This window comes from Myripristis murdjan, chromosome 16 (assembly GCF_902150065.1).
Source record: "Myripristis murdjan chromosome 16, fMyrMur1.1, whole genome shotgun sequence".
Lineage (NCBI taxonomy): Eukaryota > Metazoa > Chordata > Actinopteri > Holocentriformes > Holocentridae > Myripristis > Myripristis murdjan.
In genome coordinates, this window is record NC_043995.1 from 12536551 (window position 1) to 12555163 (window position 18613).

Below are 18613 nucleotides of genomic sequence, written 5' to 3' on the forward strand. Positions count from 1 at the left end.
ACATTAGGTATGCTTGAGGGTTCATAACTTTTAGAAGCATATCATATTAATTGCTAATCAAGCTCTTTCTTATGCAATATCACATGTAATGTGAAACTATCTCATTCCCCAACAGACTTTTGCTAGCATTATGAACAAAAGCTAATAAAAGGCCAGCATTAATTACTCAGACACAAAAGCATCATCCTGGGCTCTCGGTCTGCTTGAAAGTTGGGGTCAAAGGGTATAGGGCAGAGGAGAATTCAGGCCATATGTGCTTGGCTGCTGATGCCACTGACATGACATCTATAGGATAGGAGATGAGTAGCCTTGTGCACTGGCGGGCCAGTGGAGCAGTTGTTGGGATGTCTGAGGTGTTGGAGGTCTGGTGTTTTTTTAAGTAGATGGACTGAGGCATAGAAACCAGAGGTCTGGGGGCTAAAGCCTGCAGCCTATGGCCTGAGAAGATACACTGCACGGCCTGGGAACATGAAACCACTGGTGACCTCTGAGCTCTGCATGTAATGATGTGTGTATGTTTATAATCTAATATGGCAGAGTGTCAGTCCTGTTAAGAGACAGACAGGTCCACAGAGGACTATACATCTACTGACATGCCTTGAAAGGCGCTAGACAGTGAAAGTGAAGTGAATGCCTCATGAATTGGGATGAATCATGGATCCACACACATACATATGCAAACACATACACACATATGCACTTTTACAGTTATTTACGCTCATCTATCATCACTCTTACACTTGTCCAGAGGAAATAGACAAAAGTGAATAAGAGAAGGAGAAAGAAGAGGGTGAATCCTGGATGCTGGTGGTATTGCTCCATCAGCCATAGCTGCCTGGCTGATGGAGCAGCTGTTCAGGTGGCCAGCAGCTAAAAACAAGAAGCAGTCAATTTATCTAACCTTTGGTTTGACATAGGCTTGCATTCAATAATTACCTCAAGGATTTATATTGTTGCATTATTCACCTCAAGGATTTTTATTGGTGCATTATTCACTGAGGCAAAGGCCAAGTCCCTCTCACTCACCATGCAACCTGGACCAGAAATGTGTATCGTGCCGAGCTGAATGACTGTAACTAACCTCGCCTATCTATGACTGTTCTGTTTGTCTCTGAATTTATTCTGACTAGGAAGCTACAATGATAATGACCCTCTCTCTCTAAGGAGTGACTTAGCATTTGATCCACTGACTCACACAGAGTGTATCTTGTTGCCATAGCAGCAAAATGTTCGTACAAGCTATAAACAGTACATCCTCAACTTCAATAATTCATAAGCCAGCCAATATCTGACCTGACAGCAACTGCCTGGACATGATAAAGACTATGATACCAGAGAATAAATGAATTGCGCTCAGGGATTGCACTGTTGTACACTGATGGACCATTAATAATGACTCAGTGTAGAAATGCTTTCACGTATCATTAGTTCAAGTTGACATTTTTTCAATAATTCATGTCATGTTGCTGGGAGCACAATGAATGTGCGCTTACACACAAAACGTCATTAAAATGAAAGCAGCCAATGTTTAACCTTTGCTTAATGACATAGATTTCACTTTCCAACCAGATTTTCTTTCTTCCTGTGGTAATACCTACAATGACAGGTCAGTTAAAAAAAAACAAAAAAAAACTTTAATTTCCTCTGGTGCCCAACCCAGCTTTGAGGATAAAGAGCAGAAAAGTGTAGGTTTTCTCCGGGGACAGAATTTGACAGCGCTCCCTTTCATTTGCCTCTCTCTCTCCCTTTTTCTGATCAGTCACTGCGTGGGTTAAGTAGTCTGTAGCTAATATCTCCCAAGGGGTTACTGACCCCAACTCAACCTAATCTACTGCAGTTGAAGCCACAATCCGACATCAACGACTCAGCTAGCCCACTTCACTTGAGGGCAGTGTTTCTTAAATAATGGGTCAAGACCTAAAATGTGGATCCACATTTGACAAAAGCACTGATATGTTTTAAGGAGGCTGAGTCCAAAGGGAAGGCTGAACTTAGTCATTTCGAATAATGAACTGGAAAAGTTTAAGAGCCCCTGCTGTAGTTTTAACACGAGATCACATATCAGGGGTGAAATTAAGAGCTAATATGTACTCTAAGCAAAAATAAAGCCTACTTGGCAAAGGAGTAATAAAAGCAACTGCTTGTTGTTTTGTTTACAGTGACTGATGATTAAACAGGTTGTTGATATTTGTACACTCTTGGCAACAATTGAAAAGTTTGAACAAATTTCCAGCTATGTGAAGTACAACTTCAGTAGCTCAGGATTGTGGATTTCAAACTATTAATTAATGGTCCAGATTTGACTTGTCGCCCAGCAGCCTGATGTCCAGTCATTTATGAACTGATAAGGATCGGAGAGGCAGACACATATTCAGAGCAAAGTGCCAACGTGGGAGAGCAACCGGAAAACTATGAAACCCTTTACTTCTAGTACTGATTTCTCACAGTCCAGTCTGATTACCTGAAAATACAGTGCATAGGTTCGGTACAAATAATGATGCATACACAGATGTAAAAAGCTTCTCTCACACACAAACACACATAAATGAACATGCTCCCTCGCACCCTCTCTCTCTCTCTCTCTCTCACACACACACACACACACTCCTGCGTGCCCACACAAACATATATAGAGATGTACAAATGTTCTCTTTCTTTCTCTCTCTCTGTTTCTCTCTCTCTCTCTCTCTCTCACACACACACACACACACACACACACATACACACACACACACACCAAATACCTCCCTGTCATGCCTGCTTCCAACAACACAGCCAATCTAACCGCAAACTAATAGTCCTGGGCTGCTATCTCCAGCACATTACCCCTGGGAACGACAACACACACACACACACACATGCACGCGTACACACAGACACACTAACATGCGCATGCACATTCACACGCACACACATGCACAGAAGAGAGAGAGAGAAAGGGAGAGAAAGACCGTGCCTGCTGCTGGAGTAAATTACAATTTATTCATATTATGAATATTCCTTAGGCACTTAAAATGTCCTTCCCAAATCCAGGGGGCTTTTTACGCCCCTCTCCCCCCTCAACCACACTAACCACAGGGATTTCCATCAGCCTGGCTGCATCCTGTACCGAGCAGCCAGATATTTCAACCATCCACACCACACCACACGCCAGAGCCCTGAAAAACAGCAGGGTGGGGACCATGAGTGTTTCTGTGTGCGTGAGTGTGACATAGATAGAGTTGTAGGGAGAGAGTGTAGCTTTGTGCATAAATTTACATCTCTGTGTTTGAGCCTGACTGCAAATGTCAGTATGTGATGGCGTATGAATGTAACATTATGAGTGAATATGCAGCTAGGGTCGGAAGAGGCTTCTCTCTGGCTGTTAAATGCTGAGGTGTGATGGCATGCTGGGTTTGAAACACAGAATAGACAGAGAGGCTTGACGGAGTCCAGGCCTAGGAAACACGGTACCATGTTGTGAAAGTGTGGGTGTGAGTGTGTACATATGAATATGAGCGCGATCAGGGGTTAGACGAGAGCGTGACTGACTCAATCGACCCTTTTAATGAATCTTACAGTTTTTGATTGACAGCAGATGCAAAGGAGGGAGGGGTGGAGAACCAGAAAGAGAGGGTGACCTAAGCTGAGGTTCATGTTTCACTGTGAAAACAATCCGCTTGAACGTTCTTCTGAGAGAAGTGACAGATATTATTAAGTATGTCAACATCTTGAGATGCATATACACCGGTAAGACTGCAGAGGATCACACACATTAACCACTCTCCTCTGTTTCAGACTCACATGCACGAACAAATGAATGCACATACACACATGAGATAGGTCAGGAAAGATCCCACATATGCCTCCCTGTTCTAGCTCAAACTGAAACAACAGCAGGTCTGTTCATCTTTTAAAGGTCTCTCTCTCTCTCTCTTCTCATTCTTCCACTGCTTCTATGGTGTGGTCACAGCAGAGTGAGATCTGAGGATGTAAAGTATGACGTTTAAGCAATGCTGGCCATACTTGTTGGCAAATCTGCTCATGTATAGTTCCTTGATGAGTTGCCTGCGCATCATGGCCTGAGAATAGAGAGATTAGGAGGCACAGAGAGAAGAACACACGGATGCAGACACATTTTTGGCTGAGATGTCACTGTAGTATTCCCTAAGCCAGTCATAGGGAGAGAGAGTTCAGAGCTTCCCTGAGCCCTGGCCCCTGGTCCCATCTCTTTCTGTCCTCCCCTTTTCTGAAGAAAAAACTGCCCTGTATTTGTCCCCTTATCCCCTCTCGTCCAATCCCCCCAACCCTCCAACCCCCTTCTTTTGACTCCCTCATATTTCCATGTCCACTGTGCCCTCATCCCTGCTTTCTCCCCTCCCTCCATTTCTCTCTTTATTTCCCCATCTCCCTCCACTCAGGATGATCTCATGTCCAGTGAGCACCCAGGGGAGCGGAAGAGAGAAAGGGGGACTGAACACTTTGCAGCAGCATATTAGTGGCTCTGGCGTGTGTGTGTTTTCTTGCCTGGGGGACTAGTCAGCTGGGACACACACACCATACCACAGCCATGAGGACAGACTGATGGCCAGCCTCGTAGACAGGCCCCAGGGCTCCTAGACAAGACAAGATTGGCCATGAACAACAGGGGTGGGGAGGTTGTACACAGTGTGTGTGTATGTGTGTATGTGTGTGTGTGTGTGTGTGTGTGTGTGTGTGTGTGTGTGTGTGTGTGTCAGGAGTAAAGTGGGGGACAGGGATAAGGTCAGCCCCAGTTGGAACATCTAGAGACAGGAATGACAGTGAAGAGGGAACAGGGAGGGAAAGAGATATGAACTTGAAACTTGATTGATAGTCTAATGGGGGTGTGTTACAGGTGCAGTAAAGGAAAGAAGGAGCAGGGCTACAAAGAGGAGAGGAGACACAGCCAAGCCAGGACTAGTGACTGAGCCCAGTGATGTGACTGTGAATGAAGGGAGTGAGTTGGTGGGGGTCATGAACACTGGAGGACACAAAGAAGAACCGGACAAAACCAGAGTAAAGGCGTTAGGAAGGCCAAAGCATAGGCCAGGCCAGGCCAGATGCAGAGCCAGGCTCTGGGGCTACGACAAGGCCATGAACCCTGATGAGGGGACTGTACTAACTGGGGTGTAACAGAGATGAAAAGGACACTGTTCCCTTCCCACCAGGCTCCAAAACAGAGCAGGATACAGGAGGAGGCCAAAGACAGGACAAGCCAGACAAGGGCTAGTGAGCTCAGCCAGCAAGACCGTGAACACCAGAGCAAGGGACGGTGCTAGGTGGAGAAAGAAAGGGACAAGAATGGGGCTAGGGAGCTCTGTGCTGTTGCTGGAGAGTCTTCAGAGAAAGGCGCAAATGTCCAAGTCAGACCCCAGCACTGCCTGGAGACAGTCTAGGTCTACTGAGCTCACTGCGCTAATGGAGGTGAAGGATGAATAATTGGGGATAAAAGAGAGAACAGGACCAAAGTCATGTCTGGGGAATAATCTACTGCAATGTTTCTATGGCTAAGGGCTTGAGGCTCAAATAGGATTTAGGCCAGTCTGGTGGGGTCCTTACAGTACGTGACAAATAATGACACAGAGTACTAAGCATAGCATTTGCACCCACAGTGACTAATTGCACTGTGGGTCCTGAGTTTCAAGTGTTTACTGATATAACTGGAGGGCTTATGGCATTAGAGAATAGGGACAGAGGTGGACAGGAACAATTTGACTGGAGCTGAGGAAACATTAAAGTAAGGCTGAAATCTGAAACACCAACTAGGCTCTGCTGGCTGGAGGGGATTCAAGGACAATAATCAATAAAAAGAAGATTAGACACAAATGTCATCACATATTGGAGATTCATCATTCATGTGACCGGCAGTGGGACCGGAATGGTTTTGAAGCGCTATGATATATTGTTGTTTAGCACTGTTATTCAAACTTAAAGGAAAGAGATCAGAGAAAAAAAATCAAATCATCTCAATTGAGGATGTCACCTAAAACAACCACCGCAATCTCGACTGCCTTTCCCACACTTAACAGATCTTGGTTTGGGTGAGGACTGAGGTGGTGGTAATGTTGTTGGAGAGGTATCCAATGATGAGGTGGACAGAGATGACAGTGTGTGTGTTTGGTGGGGGGTGTGGAGAATTGTGGGATAAAGAGAGGACTACGGGGACATAAGGGAGATGAGAAAAGGACTAGGCGGCGGGAGCTGACAGTGTCAAAGTCCAATGTTTTGGGAAATAAAACAAAACAGGGATCTGAAAGCAAAGAGGCAGAATAGCATCCTGGGACTGTGGGGTGGAGGGCTTGGGATTTGAAGAGACAACAATGGGGCACAAAGGAGTGGCATGAGTAGGGGAGTGAGGACAAATGAGAACTGAATATGAGAGAGTTCTGAAGCTGTGAAATGTTAGCAGGATGTAGGAGGAAATGAGGCCATGCAGGCAGGAGAAAGGGAGGTTTGCAGAGAAGAAACAGGATGGGTGATGAGGGCAGATGATGGGACACTAGGTGAGAGGTCCAGGGCTAAGGGGGGAGGTGGTGGAATTGAAGGTGGGGTGAGTAGGTGATGTGGGGAGGTTCCTAAGAGAAGTGAGGAGGCCTGTACAATGATGGCTCATGATGACTAGAGTTGTTTTAGATACCCAAAGGCACTATGGGACTTAAGTCAAACAGCAGGACCACTTAAAAGCCGGCCTGGATACTGATTCATAGGAGCTACAAAAACACACTCGCAGGACCGAGTTAACATTACAGAAATACAACCCCTTCTCTTATCGGTTTCAGTATTTTCATAACCCTCAAATGTAATTAGGCGTATTTGCTACAATTAGCTATGAGGCTGACACAATGGCAGACATTTTATCACCCAGCTCAATAAGTTTTAAATGCTTAGTCTTTTTTTTGGCAAAGTCATACTATTTCTTATTTATTTAGTGTCACAAATCATGTTCATCTTGAGAACACATATTTCATATACCACAAATATGTGACGGAATAACACATGACAAAACCATCTTGGAATCACATTCTTCATTGATGATGACATCTGGCCTGTTCGGACAATTTTTCTTCCAAAAACATCACATCAAACATAGAGGCCATTTTGATTCACTGGTAAAGTGAGATGTGGTATTCGCTGCTCCGATATGCCAGATTGCGGCTCTGTGAGTGTGTGTGTGTGTATGTGAGTGTGTGTGTCCGAGAGTGAGGTAAGAGCACAGATTAACCGTGGTAGATGATTAATACAACTTGACTTACTGACTTACTGCGAGCAATTATGGCCATGTCTTTTCTCAAGCTCCACTTTCTCACACTTGTAGAACACATGGGGGTCCCGAAACATGTGCTCACCAAACACACACACATGCTCACACACACACTGCATATCACCAGCACACCCACCGCTCAACCTTAAAACCACAAAGGGTTAAATATAATCAATCATCTTCAACAATGCTGTCAGGGCACTGTCAGGCAGCGTTGTCAGAAAAACACAGATAGTTGCCACACGTTGATGGCGGTGTATTTTTGGCGTGTAGGCTATGTTCATATACACCTCTGTGTAGTGTGTGTGTTTGTAGGCACTGCATTTGTGTATGTACGTGTGTGTATGTAAAACGTGTATTATGTTGTATGCATGTGTGTGCTAATGCTCTACTACTGTTTGTTTGTGTGTATGTAGTGTCTTAAGGTCTTGATGCAAATACGTGTGTAAGCTTATAATGTTGTTGTATCTTTTCCAGTTCTAAAAAAAACCACAGGTCTGGGGGCCATCAGTCATCTCCCAACCTTTGTGCTATGTGTGTGTGCACCTAGGTGTGTGTGTGTGTGTGTGCTACCTGAGGGGACTTGTGAGATCTCCAGCTGTACTGGTGGCTGTGCAGGCTGGCCAGCAACACGTTTTCATCTGTGTCCACCTGGCCGAAGCGAAGCGTCTCATGGGTGTCGTTGCAGATCACATAGTGGCTGTAGACCAGCTCCTCAGCCTCTGAGTTCCCATTCTGAAAGGAGGGGGAGGGGGACGAGAGGGGTACATAAGGATGGATGGAGAAAATGTCAATTACAGCGCAAGCGAGTACTTCCAGGTGTATATGTATATAGAGTATACGTCTACCGTATGTGTATGCACACATGCATGTGCTGATTTTGGTGAGCTCAATCTGCAATAACTGCAGTTCTTTGCGGGTAGCTGTCAGCTGGAGGGAGGGGGCAGATGAGTGACATCATCCCTGGGAGCAACACAACCTCAACAGGGGAGTGAATCATATCATGGCCTGACAGCCATTCAGGCTGGAGCAGCTTGGACCGGGCAGCGGGGCCAAATCTACCCCCTGGTCCTGAACAAATCCTTGAAGAGGCCTCTCTCCTAAGCAGACCCTGGACTTTTTCACATCAGCTCTGAATAAAGTCACATCTCTTTTCCTCGCCTTCTCTGATAAACGGGCTTGGCAATGTCAGCTCATTTTAAAAACGGCAGTTATGTTAGTGTGAGCGTACGTTTTTTTTTTTTTTTTTTTTTGTAAAATTTTCTCAGCTCTTGAAACAGCTTGGGCCACTAAGTAGGCATTCCTCTTGGTAGGAGTCATCAATATATTGCGGTTTGTAAGGAGAAAACAATATGGTGAAGCTTGGCCCACCTACAGCAATGGGTCAGTGAGAAAGCTTCACAGAAAACTCAAGTCATGCGAGTCGAATAGGGATGCTGTCCACTCATACGTCACCTTGCATGCAAGAGAGACGAGTTCACTGGCCTGCTTTTGAAAACAGTTTTCATGGGGCAAAGGGAGTGTGTCCATTCTCCCATGTTCAGAAAGTCAAGTACACAGTTTCAGTACAGAAATGTGAATTAGACAATGTGTGTTGATGCAAGTGTGCGTTTATCACTTGAGCTTTTTCCAAAGGCTCTTGGGATTTCGCCTGTGCACTCCTGCCCGTCTCTAGACGCACATGACTGTGGTTCCGACAGCTTCTCAGTAACTGCTCAACTATCCCAACAAAAAGGGACCCTGGCCTGCCGTATACTTTTAAATAGCGGGAGGGGAATAGGGCTGATGGTTAAAAGAGGCTGGCAGTAAAAGCTCAGAGTTTGACTGCCAAGCACGTTCCAGGTCCTGGGGTTGTTGATGCTATTGAAAACGGATGGGAAAGTTTACACCATTAAAAGAACTCTTGAAGATAAATGAGAACGCGAGATAGAGAGAAAGAGAGAGAAGAGAGAAGGAAAGAAGGAAGGAGAGCGAGACATATAGATTGGACAGCTGCGACTGTGGGTTCAAACCCATTTCCAGTTTTATAGCAGAACACTATCTGTGCTCCTATTCAAATGTGACACTGCGATTTACAAACTTCCTGCTGCCATCTTTAAGATGCCATTGCTAAGCCCTCTCTTTGATGATATCGTCTTTCAGCTCTGATTCATTTGGCAACATGATACAGACATCAAAAAAGCTTCCTCCAATAATCCTAATCACTCTCTGCCTATTGGGGGTTTCATGTGGGCAAATATTAAGACAAAGATATTTAGACAGTCAACACAACCTCCTTGTTAAAAAGCACAAGATGACAGCTTCCTTCAGACACAGCCCTACCAGGAATCAAAGAATCCATTTCACTAATCCACCCAGATTGTATTACTTTAGTATAGCCTAGATCTATAAGGCAGAGTGGCACATATAAATGGCAAGGTACAGTAAAATGTCTTGAATACAGACAATAAGTAATAACACCCACTCAAGAGAAGTGTACATGAAGCCAGACATGGAGGAGAAAGAGAAATGGATGCTACAGACAAACTTGTAAAAGGGACGTAATGAAACAATAACCGGACCTAGAAACACCTATACTATACCACACATCTGCTACAACCTGGAACATGATATCTCTATCACTGTCTTTCCGGGTGCGGAGGAAAGCAGAGACTCATTCAAACATGGTAGGAAAGGGGGAAAAAAACAAGAAACAGGAGGAAATTCCTGTTGTCTCAATTGCACATGTAACGGCCTGTGAGTGTTCTGTGAGAAAGCGGAGTGTGTAAATACTACTGGGCTTTTGTGTGGCTTTCCACTAAAGCCACTTCCCTGGGGTTAGGGGATGGGGGGAACAAAGATTGAGGCTGGGGCTGGGGACTGAGGATTGAAAATGGAGGCATGGGGCCTGAGGTTAGAGTGGTGGGGGAATGAGGTTAGGGCCATTTGGGGCTGTCGAGTGCAGGATAAGGGCTAAAAAAAAAAAAAAAAATCTGTAATTTGCCATTCCATATGCATTCACCTCATCTGGATGAGTTGAGAAAGCTTTTAAGAAAAAAGTATGATGAGGCATTTCCAAGTATGGGACAGCAAAATTGAGGCTAAATTTGACTAGTATCTTACTGCATCTACCTCGACTCAGTATTGGATGTCAAGACTTAATTTAAGTGTAGCGCTGTAAAGCAACATCACAGTGGCGGATGTCTGGGAAAAGGAAGTAGGTTACCTAGCCTAAAGATGGGCACAGTATCAGAATGGATAGACAATACATTAAAGATGACATTATTTAATTGTTATTTGGTTAGTATACTTGTCATGACTGCTACAGAGGTTTTTGCTGATGTTTCATCAAAATAACAGTTGGCACGGTTGGTAAGACTCAGTGCTGAGGTGTTACCATGACAAATACTCTACCTTATAATTTACAGTAATTGTATACAATGTAAATTACCACTGTACACCAGCAAGTGTCCTTTATATCTATCTAATGTGATGTGTCTGGAACTGTTCCAGCCATTCTGGTTGTGGTGGTGTGGTATGACCATGTCTGGGTTCTGGGGATTTAATTTGTGTGGTAGTTGAGGAATCTTCTCCACGGTTCAATGCCGACCCTGTACACCACATCACAACAGGCCTGCCTGCCAGCCTTGACACCAGGAAACATGAAAATCACTGCAACAATTACACGTTACGACACATCCTTCTGTTGCGGAAGGACAGAGCTTGTTAACATTTCCAACTGCTCCTGATTACGTTTTCAATCAGGATCAACTGGATTTGTTTTTCTGGTTGCCCCAAAGATGTAGCACAAGTGGTGTGTACACATGTGTGTCCTTGCATGTATGCACAATATGTGGATACGGAGAGTAAAGGCCTTAGATGAAATCAGATCAAACATACATTTCATATGAGCACGCCTTCACATTAACCTCCACAGTGCATCACACCATCATAGACAGCGCGTGTGTAATCGCACCCATGCAAAGTTCCCATGTCCATGATTTACTTTCAGTGAGAAACTCAAAAGGGAAAACAGAGCGCTGGAATATTCCGTGGGTGTTGTGTTCACAACTTCCTCTGAAGTGGGCCAAATGTTTAACAACAGCACTTCCTAATGGATCAGCTTTTTGTACTTGACCTTGCTCTCTACCCCTCACTCCAGAGTGATCGTACCCACATGCAGCTCAATCGCCTTGTAATTACGCCATGCTTTTCCCCTGCTGTTGTGCAGAGTGGTGACGGCTGGAGGTAGTTAAAAGGTCCTATACTGGTTATAAGGCTGCTGCTGTTTAGACCAAACCTTGACAATTCAGCAGCAACCCTGTCTCTTAATGAATCAAGTCCATACTGATGAATATGTTAATGCAGCCAACAGGGTCAGTGTTGGTGAGTGTGACTATGTCTGTGTTTATAGCCATTTTTGTATGAGTAGAGAACTGCATTCTTTAGCTGTATAGTGAGTCTACATATGTGTGTATTGTATGCCTCTGCTTTGAGCCTCTTGCCAGTGGGCAATCAGTGGCATACATAAAGCCAAGCATATCACCCAATCAGTATCACAAAAGTCCTGGCTTAACAGCTTGCGACCAACCTAACTGGTCATGCTTGACATGCTGGGTAAAACCTGCCATGGATACTGATGTGTCCAAAACACTCCAGTAAAGTTGGAATGTGACCTTTCAATACAGCACCACCAACGCTCTAAAGTCTTATTTATGGCTAATTTAACCAGCAGAAATAGGGAACATTCACTGGCTATATTGTGCTGAATGATGCAATGATGAAGCCAAGGGTCAAATATGACCCATCATCAAACACGGTCTATTAAGAGCTTTTGATGAGTCAATGATGCCACTGAGTGAAAACAAAGGTATTAAAGCACTAGCCAGTACAATCATTTCGTAATTCCTAGTAGATTTTCTATACAGCTCGTTTAATTTTATTTTCCGCAGGTAAAACACCACAGCTGTTCCTAGAAAAACACAGGCTATTATTTCTCTCACCTGGCAGAGTGTCTGTGTGCGTGCATGTAAAATCATAAGAGTACCCCAAATCTCCAGAGGCCAGTATATGAGTCAGCACAGCCACAGCTGAGCTGAGCAGAGCCATGATAGGGCACACCAAGCCAGGGAAGCCAGGGTGTGTGAGCGTGTGTGTGTGTGTGTGTGTGTGTGCGTAGCAGACCAGTGGGTGGGGGACTAGGGCTAGATGAGGTCTTGGCAGGTGTCACCACTCAAGTTTTACCATGTTTTCATGGGCATCACTTCACACACAAACATCCTGGCTACCAGAGGCAGTGGTGAGAGCTGAGAACTGAAAGATGACGGGGGCTGTAGAGCTAGAATCCCAAGAACGGACAGACTTCAGCCTCTGAGTGGGAGTTTACATTGAAGTGGAAAGGCAGATCCATTCTGCACTTTATATTTCTATTGACCCAGAACCAAATACTGTACATGCTAGTGGAATCTCTCCAAGTTGTTGTGTGTTTGTTTAGCTGATTCTCCACTAGGGACAAAGATTGCCTTTCGGCACGTTTTTTAAATGCCCATAAATCTTCAAAGATGACCGTTTTAACTGGCCAAAGCGTAGGGGCATTAACTGAAAATCTAAAGCCCAGAAACTGGATGTTGGAGGCACTAGCTAACAATGAGCTCGATTAAACCCAAACCTGGAAATGTGAAACATTACATAGTGTACTCCTTGCCCCTAATATATTAGCCATATCCAAGGGTAAAATGAAGGCAATCAAACAACATGGCAATGACCTTATTAAATGTTTGAACTCACCCTGTGACTTATATCACCTCAAATGCCTAGTGTTACACTGAAGAAATGCAAAGGGATCAAATCAATGTGTCTATTATAGTCTGATGTCATGCAATGCTGACTGGCGATCAGATTCCTATGTGAACTCCCAATTCTGTTCATAAATATTACAGAGGAATGTCAGTGTGTGTAGTTTGTAATATTTTCCTGGGTGTTGTAGTGTTGGTTTTTGAGAGTATTATCACATCCCTAAATAAGACATGTTGAATTATACTGATAAATATGTTGACTATTTTGTGAGCGTCACACAGGCTACATGGTGAACTCAGAATTTTCCCTACATATAAAAGGCATATTAAAAGGGCTCACCTTTCTCTGTTCTTTTTCTGCTAAAAATACTATACATTTTTATGACATTTCAGGGAGTGCCAATACCATCTTTTCATTGCATACATCTTCAATATACCAAAATATCCTTCTTTAAAAGTTATAACCCAAAAAGGTTAATGTGTTCACTCAGACTACTTGTCAATGCCCCATCCATGCAAATCAAACCCCACTGGCACTGTTTCCACCTATGCCTCTCCACAAGACAGGGAAAAGTTGCCTGGATGTTGTCTTTGCATGCTTTCTTTGACACAATCAGCTTTCCTACTCCTAACTTTAGAAAGTGGAGAGATTGAAAAATACAACTGTATCTTAACAAAATTTTATCCTGTATGTGACTAAGCACCACAACTCAGGCCCATTTAAGAGACACATTGGTTACACATACTAAAAGAGTTTGACCAGAATGCTCTATTCAGATTCATAATTCATCATTATACCAAAATAAGTAATTGTCTCATCTGGTATATCAAATCTCTGAATGCAAAACTGTCAATATATGTGTCAGGTCACAAACTGTCAAAGTGTACTTGTGTTGCACACACACTCACCTGTTGCCAGCTTTGCAAGGCAGTGTCCAGGGTATGGATGGTATACTGACTGATATTGAGGAACACTGGGTCCACAAACACATTTCCATCCAGCATGGTGCTCTGGGGGTAGCAGGTGGCTGCAGCCTGGCCCTGAGACACACAGGATACGACAGGTCATTGACATTAAGGCTGATGTAATTTATACTGAAGGAACATACTCCCATTTCATGATCAATGTATCTACTTATTAAATACCACTGAATAAAATATTATGATTAATATATCAGTGTTTATAGCTATATAAACAGCATACAGAGCAATAAACTCACTTGTAGCATGAAAGGCTGCAGAAGCTGAAGGTGCGTTAGGTTACGGTATTCCAGCAGCCTGCAGTCCAGCTGGGTGGAAAAGCTGAACTCCTGGCAGAGACGCACTCCACTGCTCCACTGACGCAGGAAGACCCGAGGTTCCCGAGCCCCAATCACCAAGAACTCCTGCTCCTGAGGTAACTTCCTGTCTGGCACGAAGGGACGAAGACGCCGAGATGGAACTGGAGGAGAGAGAGACGGTATTTCTGTTTAATGGAGTCTAGATTGCTAGAGACATCTGATCTAAATATGACTGGGATAAAACTTGATATCATGTTAAAAAGGTTTACAAGTATTTGCTGCACATTTTTGGAGAGGTTCAACTAAGCCTATAGTCTGTTTCAAGATAGATAGGCAGGGCGTCCCAAAAGCAAAATTGTTGAGACCAGTAGCAAGGACAGAAATAACTGAATGAACAGAAATAACAATGTAGATTCAAGGTGGGGTAAGTCCAGTTCTGAGAGAGAATAGATGTGGAGAGGAGTGATACTGTTGAGCCTTTTAATAGTGCTGAGGTTCTAATTGCAGAGATTCATCTTGTCGCCTCACAGCAAGAAGGTCCTGGATTTGACTCCTGGCTGGCCAGCCAGTGTCCTTTCTGTGTGGAATTTGCATGTTTTCCCTGTGTCTGTATGGGTTTCCATCTGGAGCTCTGGTTTCTTCTCACACTCCAAAGACATGTGCATCAGGTGAACTGGAGATACTAAATTGCCCCTAGATACAAATGTGTGTGTGAAAGTGTCTGCCCTGTGATGGAATGGTGTCCAGGGTGTTTCCCTGCCCTCTGCCCAAAGAGAGCTGGGATAGGCTCCAGCACCCTGCGACCCTAATTAGGGTAGGTGGCATGGAAAATGAATGAATGAATGTATTTATGCCGGAATATTTGCCTGAACACACTTGCTTTTTTCCAGCTATGCCCTGCTTCACATTCACAGATATAGCCTTGTAGCTTCCCTGTATGACCACAATCTTCTACAGCTGGCTGCAGCACTCAGTTGTAGAAGACTGTTTACCCTGTCCACACTACAGTGTCGAACCAGTGTTTTCAAATTTACACACCCGTGTGTGTGTGTGTGTGTGTGTGTGTGTGTGCGTGTGTGTGTGTATATATATGTTTATATAATTTTCCTTGTGTCTTGCTCAGAGGCATCTCAGTAGTAGATTAAGAAGGGGAGAGAATTACTCCTTCACTTTCGCTACCCAGGTTTTCACAGGATTGAAACCAGTGACTCTCTGGTCACAAGCTAGGCTCTCAAGTCTACTCGACTGAATTCTTTCCAGAACAGTATGACTGTGTATTCTGCGTCCTACCTGTGCCCAGTTGTTCTAGGTGGTGGCAGAGGTGAACCTCCATCTGTGCCAGTTGCAGGGAGATGCCCAGTGAGGGAACGAACCAGGGAGCGAAGCAGGAGTCCACACGAGTGCAGGCTGCCAACGCTGTGGGAGACACCAGCTGATCGCAGGGTAGCTGGGAACCAGACTCACTGTCCGAACTGTGTGAAGAGAACATCCAGCAGATAAATATTAACAGATGAAGAGGTTGTGCTTTTTGCTGTGAATGATAAAAGTGCAAAAAAAAAAAAAAAACTTGGATAAGAACTGGCGCACCCTGTGATGCTGGTAAAACATTAAACAGACATTATTTCAGATGGCAAACATACTGGAGTAAAAGATGAGTAACAGACCAAAGCAATTCAGCTTCTGACAGTCTTGAGGGTAAAACAAGCAAACAGTCATTGATTTTCTATCACCCTTTGGTTGTTTTCTAATATCAAGGGTATAGGCAGAGCCATGGAACAACAGCCACAAAGATTCCACTCAATAATTAAAATAGTCTGATTCATATTTGTGGCTGAATGCTTTTGTCTTTTGTCCAGTGTGTGGGAATTCCTTGTCAGAAATATATAGTTAAACAAATGCTACAATTTTTAACAGGAAAATGGAATGAAAAGAGACAACAATGTACAGAGGGCCTCCTCACCATCCAGGACTGAGTCTAGGTAGGCTGTTACTGCTGTGGTTTCCAGGAGACCCTCTCCATGGACATTAATTGCATGTCATGGTTGATGATGGTGAATGGAAGGTAATTGAAGTGAATGACCATTTGCTCTGTAATTTGCTGCTACCATGATCCACCATAAAAACTCCAGGAGGAAACGCTCAAGACCCGAAAAACGCTGGTGCAGCAGAGCGCTCCTTAAAAAGATAAGCATCATATGTTGACAATTTTCATTACTTCCAGTTGGCAGGGCAGCCAAGTTATTTTTCTGTTGGAAACTGAAGTAAGGCAGATGAAACGAGCGAGTAAGGAAAGGGGAATCAATTTTGATCAAAAAGGACAAATAATTTAAACATAAAGGAAATGTAGTGTTTGGAGTATGATTATAATGAAACGCAGATGTATATTTTGCTTTACACTGGATCTGGTACTGTAGGTTTTTTTTTTAATTTCTTCTCTTACATGTTTTCTTATTCCTCCCATTCTGCTCCTCTGGAGCTCTCTAAGCCACACAGAATGTGGGCTTGGCAGTTCTCTTCCACTAAAAGTTCCCTAAACCCCGAGAGGAAGTGAGAAGGGGAGAGAGAGAGAGAGCAAGTGACAATGAGAAAGAGAGAATGAGAAAGGCAAAGAGAAAGATAAAATAAGCATAGAACAAGTGAGAAGCAAGGGGAATGGTGAGTGAGAGACATGAAAGAGATAAAGGGAGGGGGCAGTGATAGCCTGTGCAGGGGAGTAAAAACACTCTTTGAGGTGTTACAGTGCTTGGCAGACCCAGTCCAACCCAGCCCATCCCAACTCAACAGCCCAACCCAGGCCAGGCCAGGCCTAGGAACGTATGAGCCAACCCAAAGGGGGCTTTACGCTCCTTGCTTCCCGTGAGCTTCCCCCCGATTAGATACACTCAAGGTAAGCAGGAAGGAATCCGGATGGGCCCTGACAGGCACTTGGTGTGCTGGGAAATCTCATTAGGCCGATCTGAACGCCTTCCAAGCCCGCTCCCTTCTCCTGCACACCAGATGTGGGGCGAGGGATACAGTGCTAGCTCTTTGTGCTCCGCAGCCTGGGTGCGCTCTCTCTCTGCTTTCCTTCACACTGGATGACACACATACTGTAGGTCTGCACACACATACAGTATCCAGGTGTATGCACGCGCACACCCGGGTACACAAGAACACATGCATACACAAAACAGCACGTAGGCAAACCCAAGTAATGTGGTGAAAATATATGCACTGACACATACGTGGACCTGTATGCACAAAGATGATGTCCTTGATAAAATATGGAAATTGTGTTTTGTCCCAGTTTTTGATTTCTGTTCTCTTCTGCTCTATTCAGGATGATACCAGACACACACAGACACACACTCAGATGCCTCCCTCTCACCTCTGCTCATCTCCTCCCTCTCCGTTATTATTGAGTACGATCCTCCAAAGATCTGAGGCCACCAGCTCCTTCTGCTGGTTGGTGAGACTGAGGCTGGGCAGCTGCAGCTGGCAGGCACTGCTCTCTGACAGGCTGAACTCCCGGTAGGGAACAAAGGCCTGCTGGAGCTCATCCCAGTACTCTAGGCTGCATGGAACCTGGAGGGGAAGAAACAGCAAAAAAACTCAACATTTACCCCAAAACAGTATATATATATTTTTTGGGTCTGCATTCCTTTTCCATTTCCATTTAGGGCAGCTGGATCACATAACGATTATTATCCTTGAGCCCAGGGTCAGACCGGTGTCATCAAGATTCCACCTTGCTTAAGTGTCCTTGAGGAAAACCCCAAATGCCTTCAAGGATGCTGCTATGTAGCTGATTTCTCCTTCAGCAGAGAAATATCACACAAAAGTTTAACAGAACAAAATGGCTTTCTAATATCATAACACTAATGCAAAGTTATTTTGTTTTTTCTTGTGTTTCTTAATTGCTATGCAAACATACAAGGAATGATGGCTGATGCATGAGAAGACAGACACCTCAACCCTGTAGTCTTAGTAAGGGCGGACAACAGTATCACCAATATTTTACCCTTCAGTCCTTCCTACCTATTATACAGCCAGCTACTATTTGCTGACAACCATTAAATAAATACAGTAATGATCACAGCTAGCTCTCTCTCTCTCTCTTTGGCCTGGCTAGTGTTCCCAGAGAGCTTGGTGAAAAAAGCCTTCAGTGTCTCCCACTTCACTGTTAAGTCCTGTTAACTCGTGTTGTGTGAGCTCTCCTCTTTTATCCTGCTGACGACTCGACCAGATGCCCTGGTTGTCACTGTAAAAGGGATATTTTTCGACTCAGCCTGTTGCATTCCCTTTATACTTAGGAGCAG

At 44.3% G+C, this 18613-nt stretch overlaps 1 protein-coding gene across 3 annotated transcripts in view; it reads right to left on the minus strand.

Moving 5' to 3' along the window:
- Positions 1-18613, minus strand: part of vps13b (vacuolar protein sorting 13 homolog B) — a 379425-nt gene that overhangs the window by 46810 nt on the left and 314002 nt on the right. For all 3 annotated transcript variants that reach the window (XM_030071613.1, XM_030071615.1, XM_030071614.1), the window contains 5 exons: positions 17683-17879; positions 15606-15787; positions 14256-14476; positions 13945-14076; positions 7835-7996 (listed from right to left, as the gene is read on the minus strand). In XM_030071613.1, the coding sequence (XP_029927473.1) occupies positions 7835-7996; positions 13945-14076; positions 14256-14476; positions 15606-15787; positions 17683-17879 (894 nt within the window). The remainder of the gene's footprint in view (positions 1-7834; positions 7997-13944; positions 14077-14255; positions 14477-15605; positions 15788-17682; positions 17880-18613) is intronic.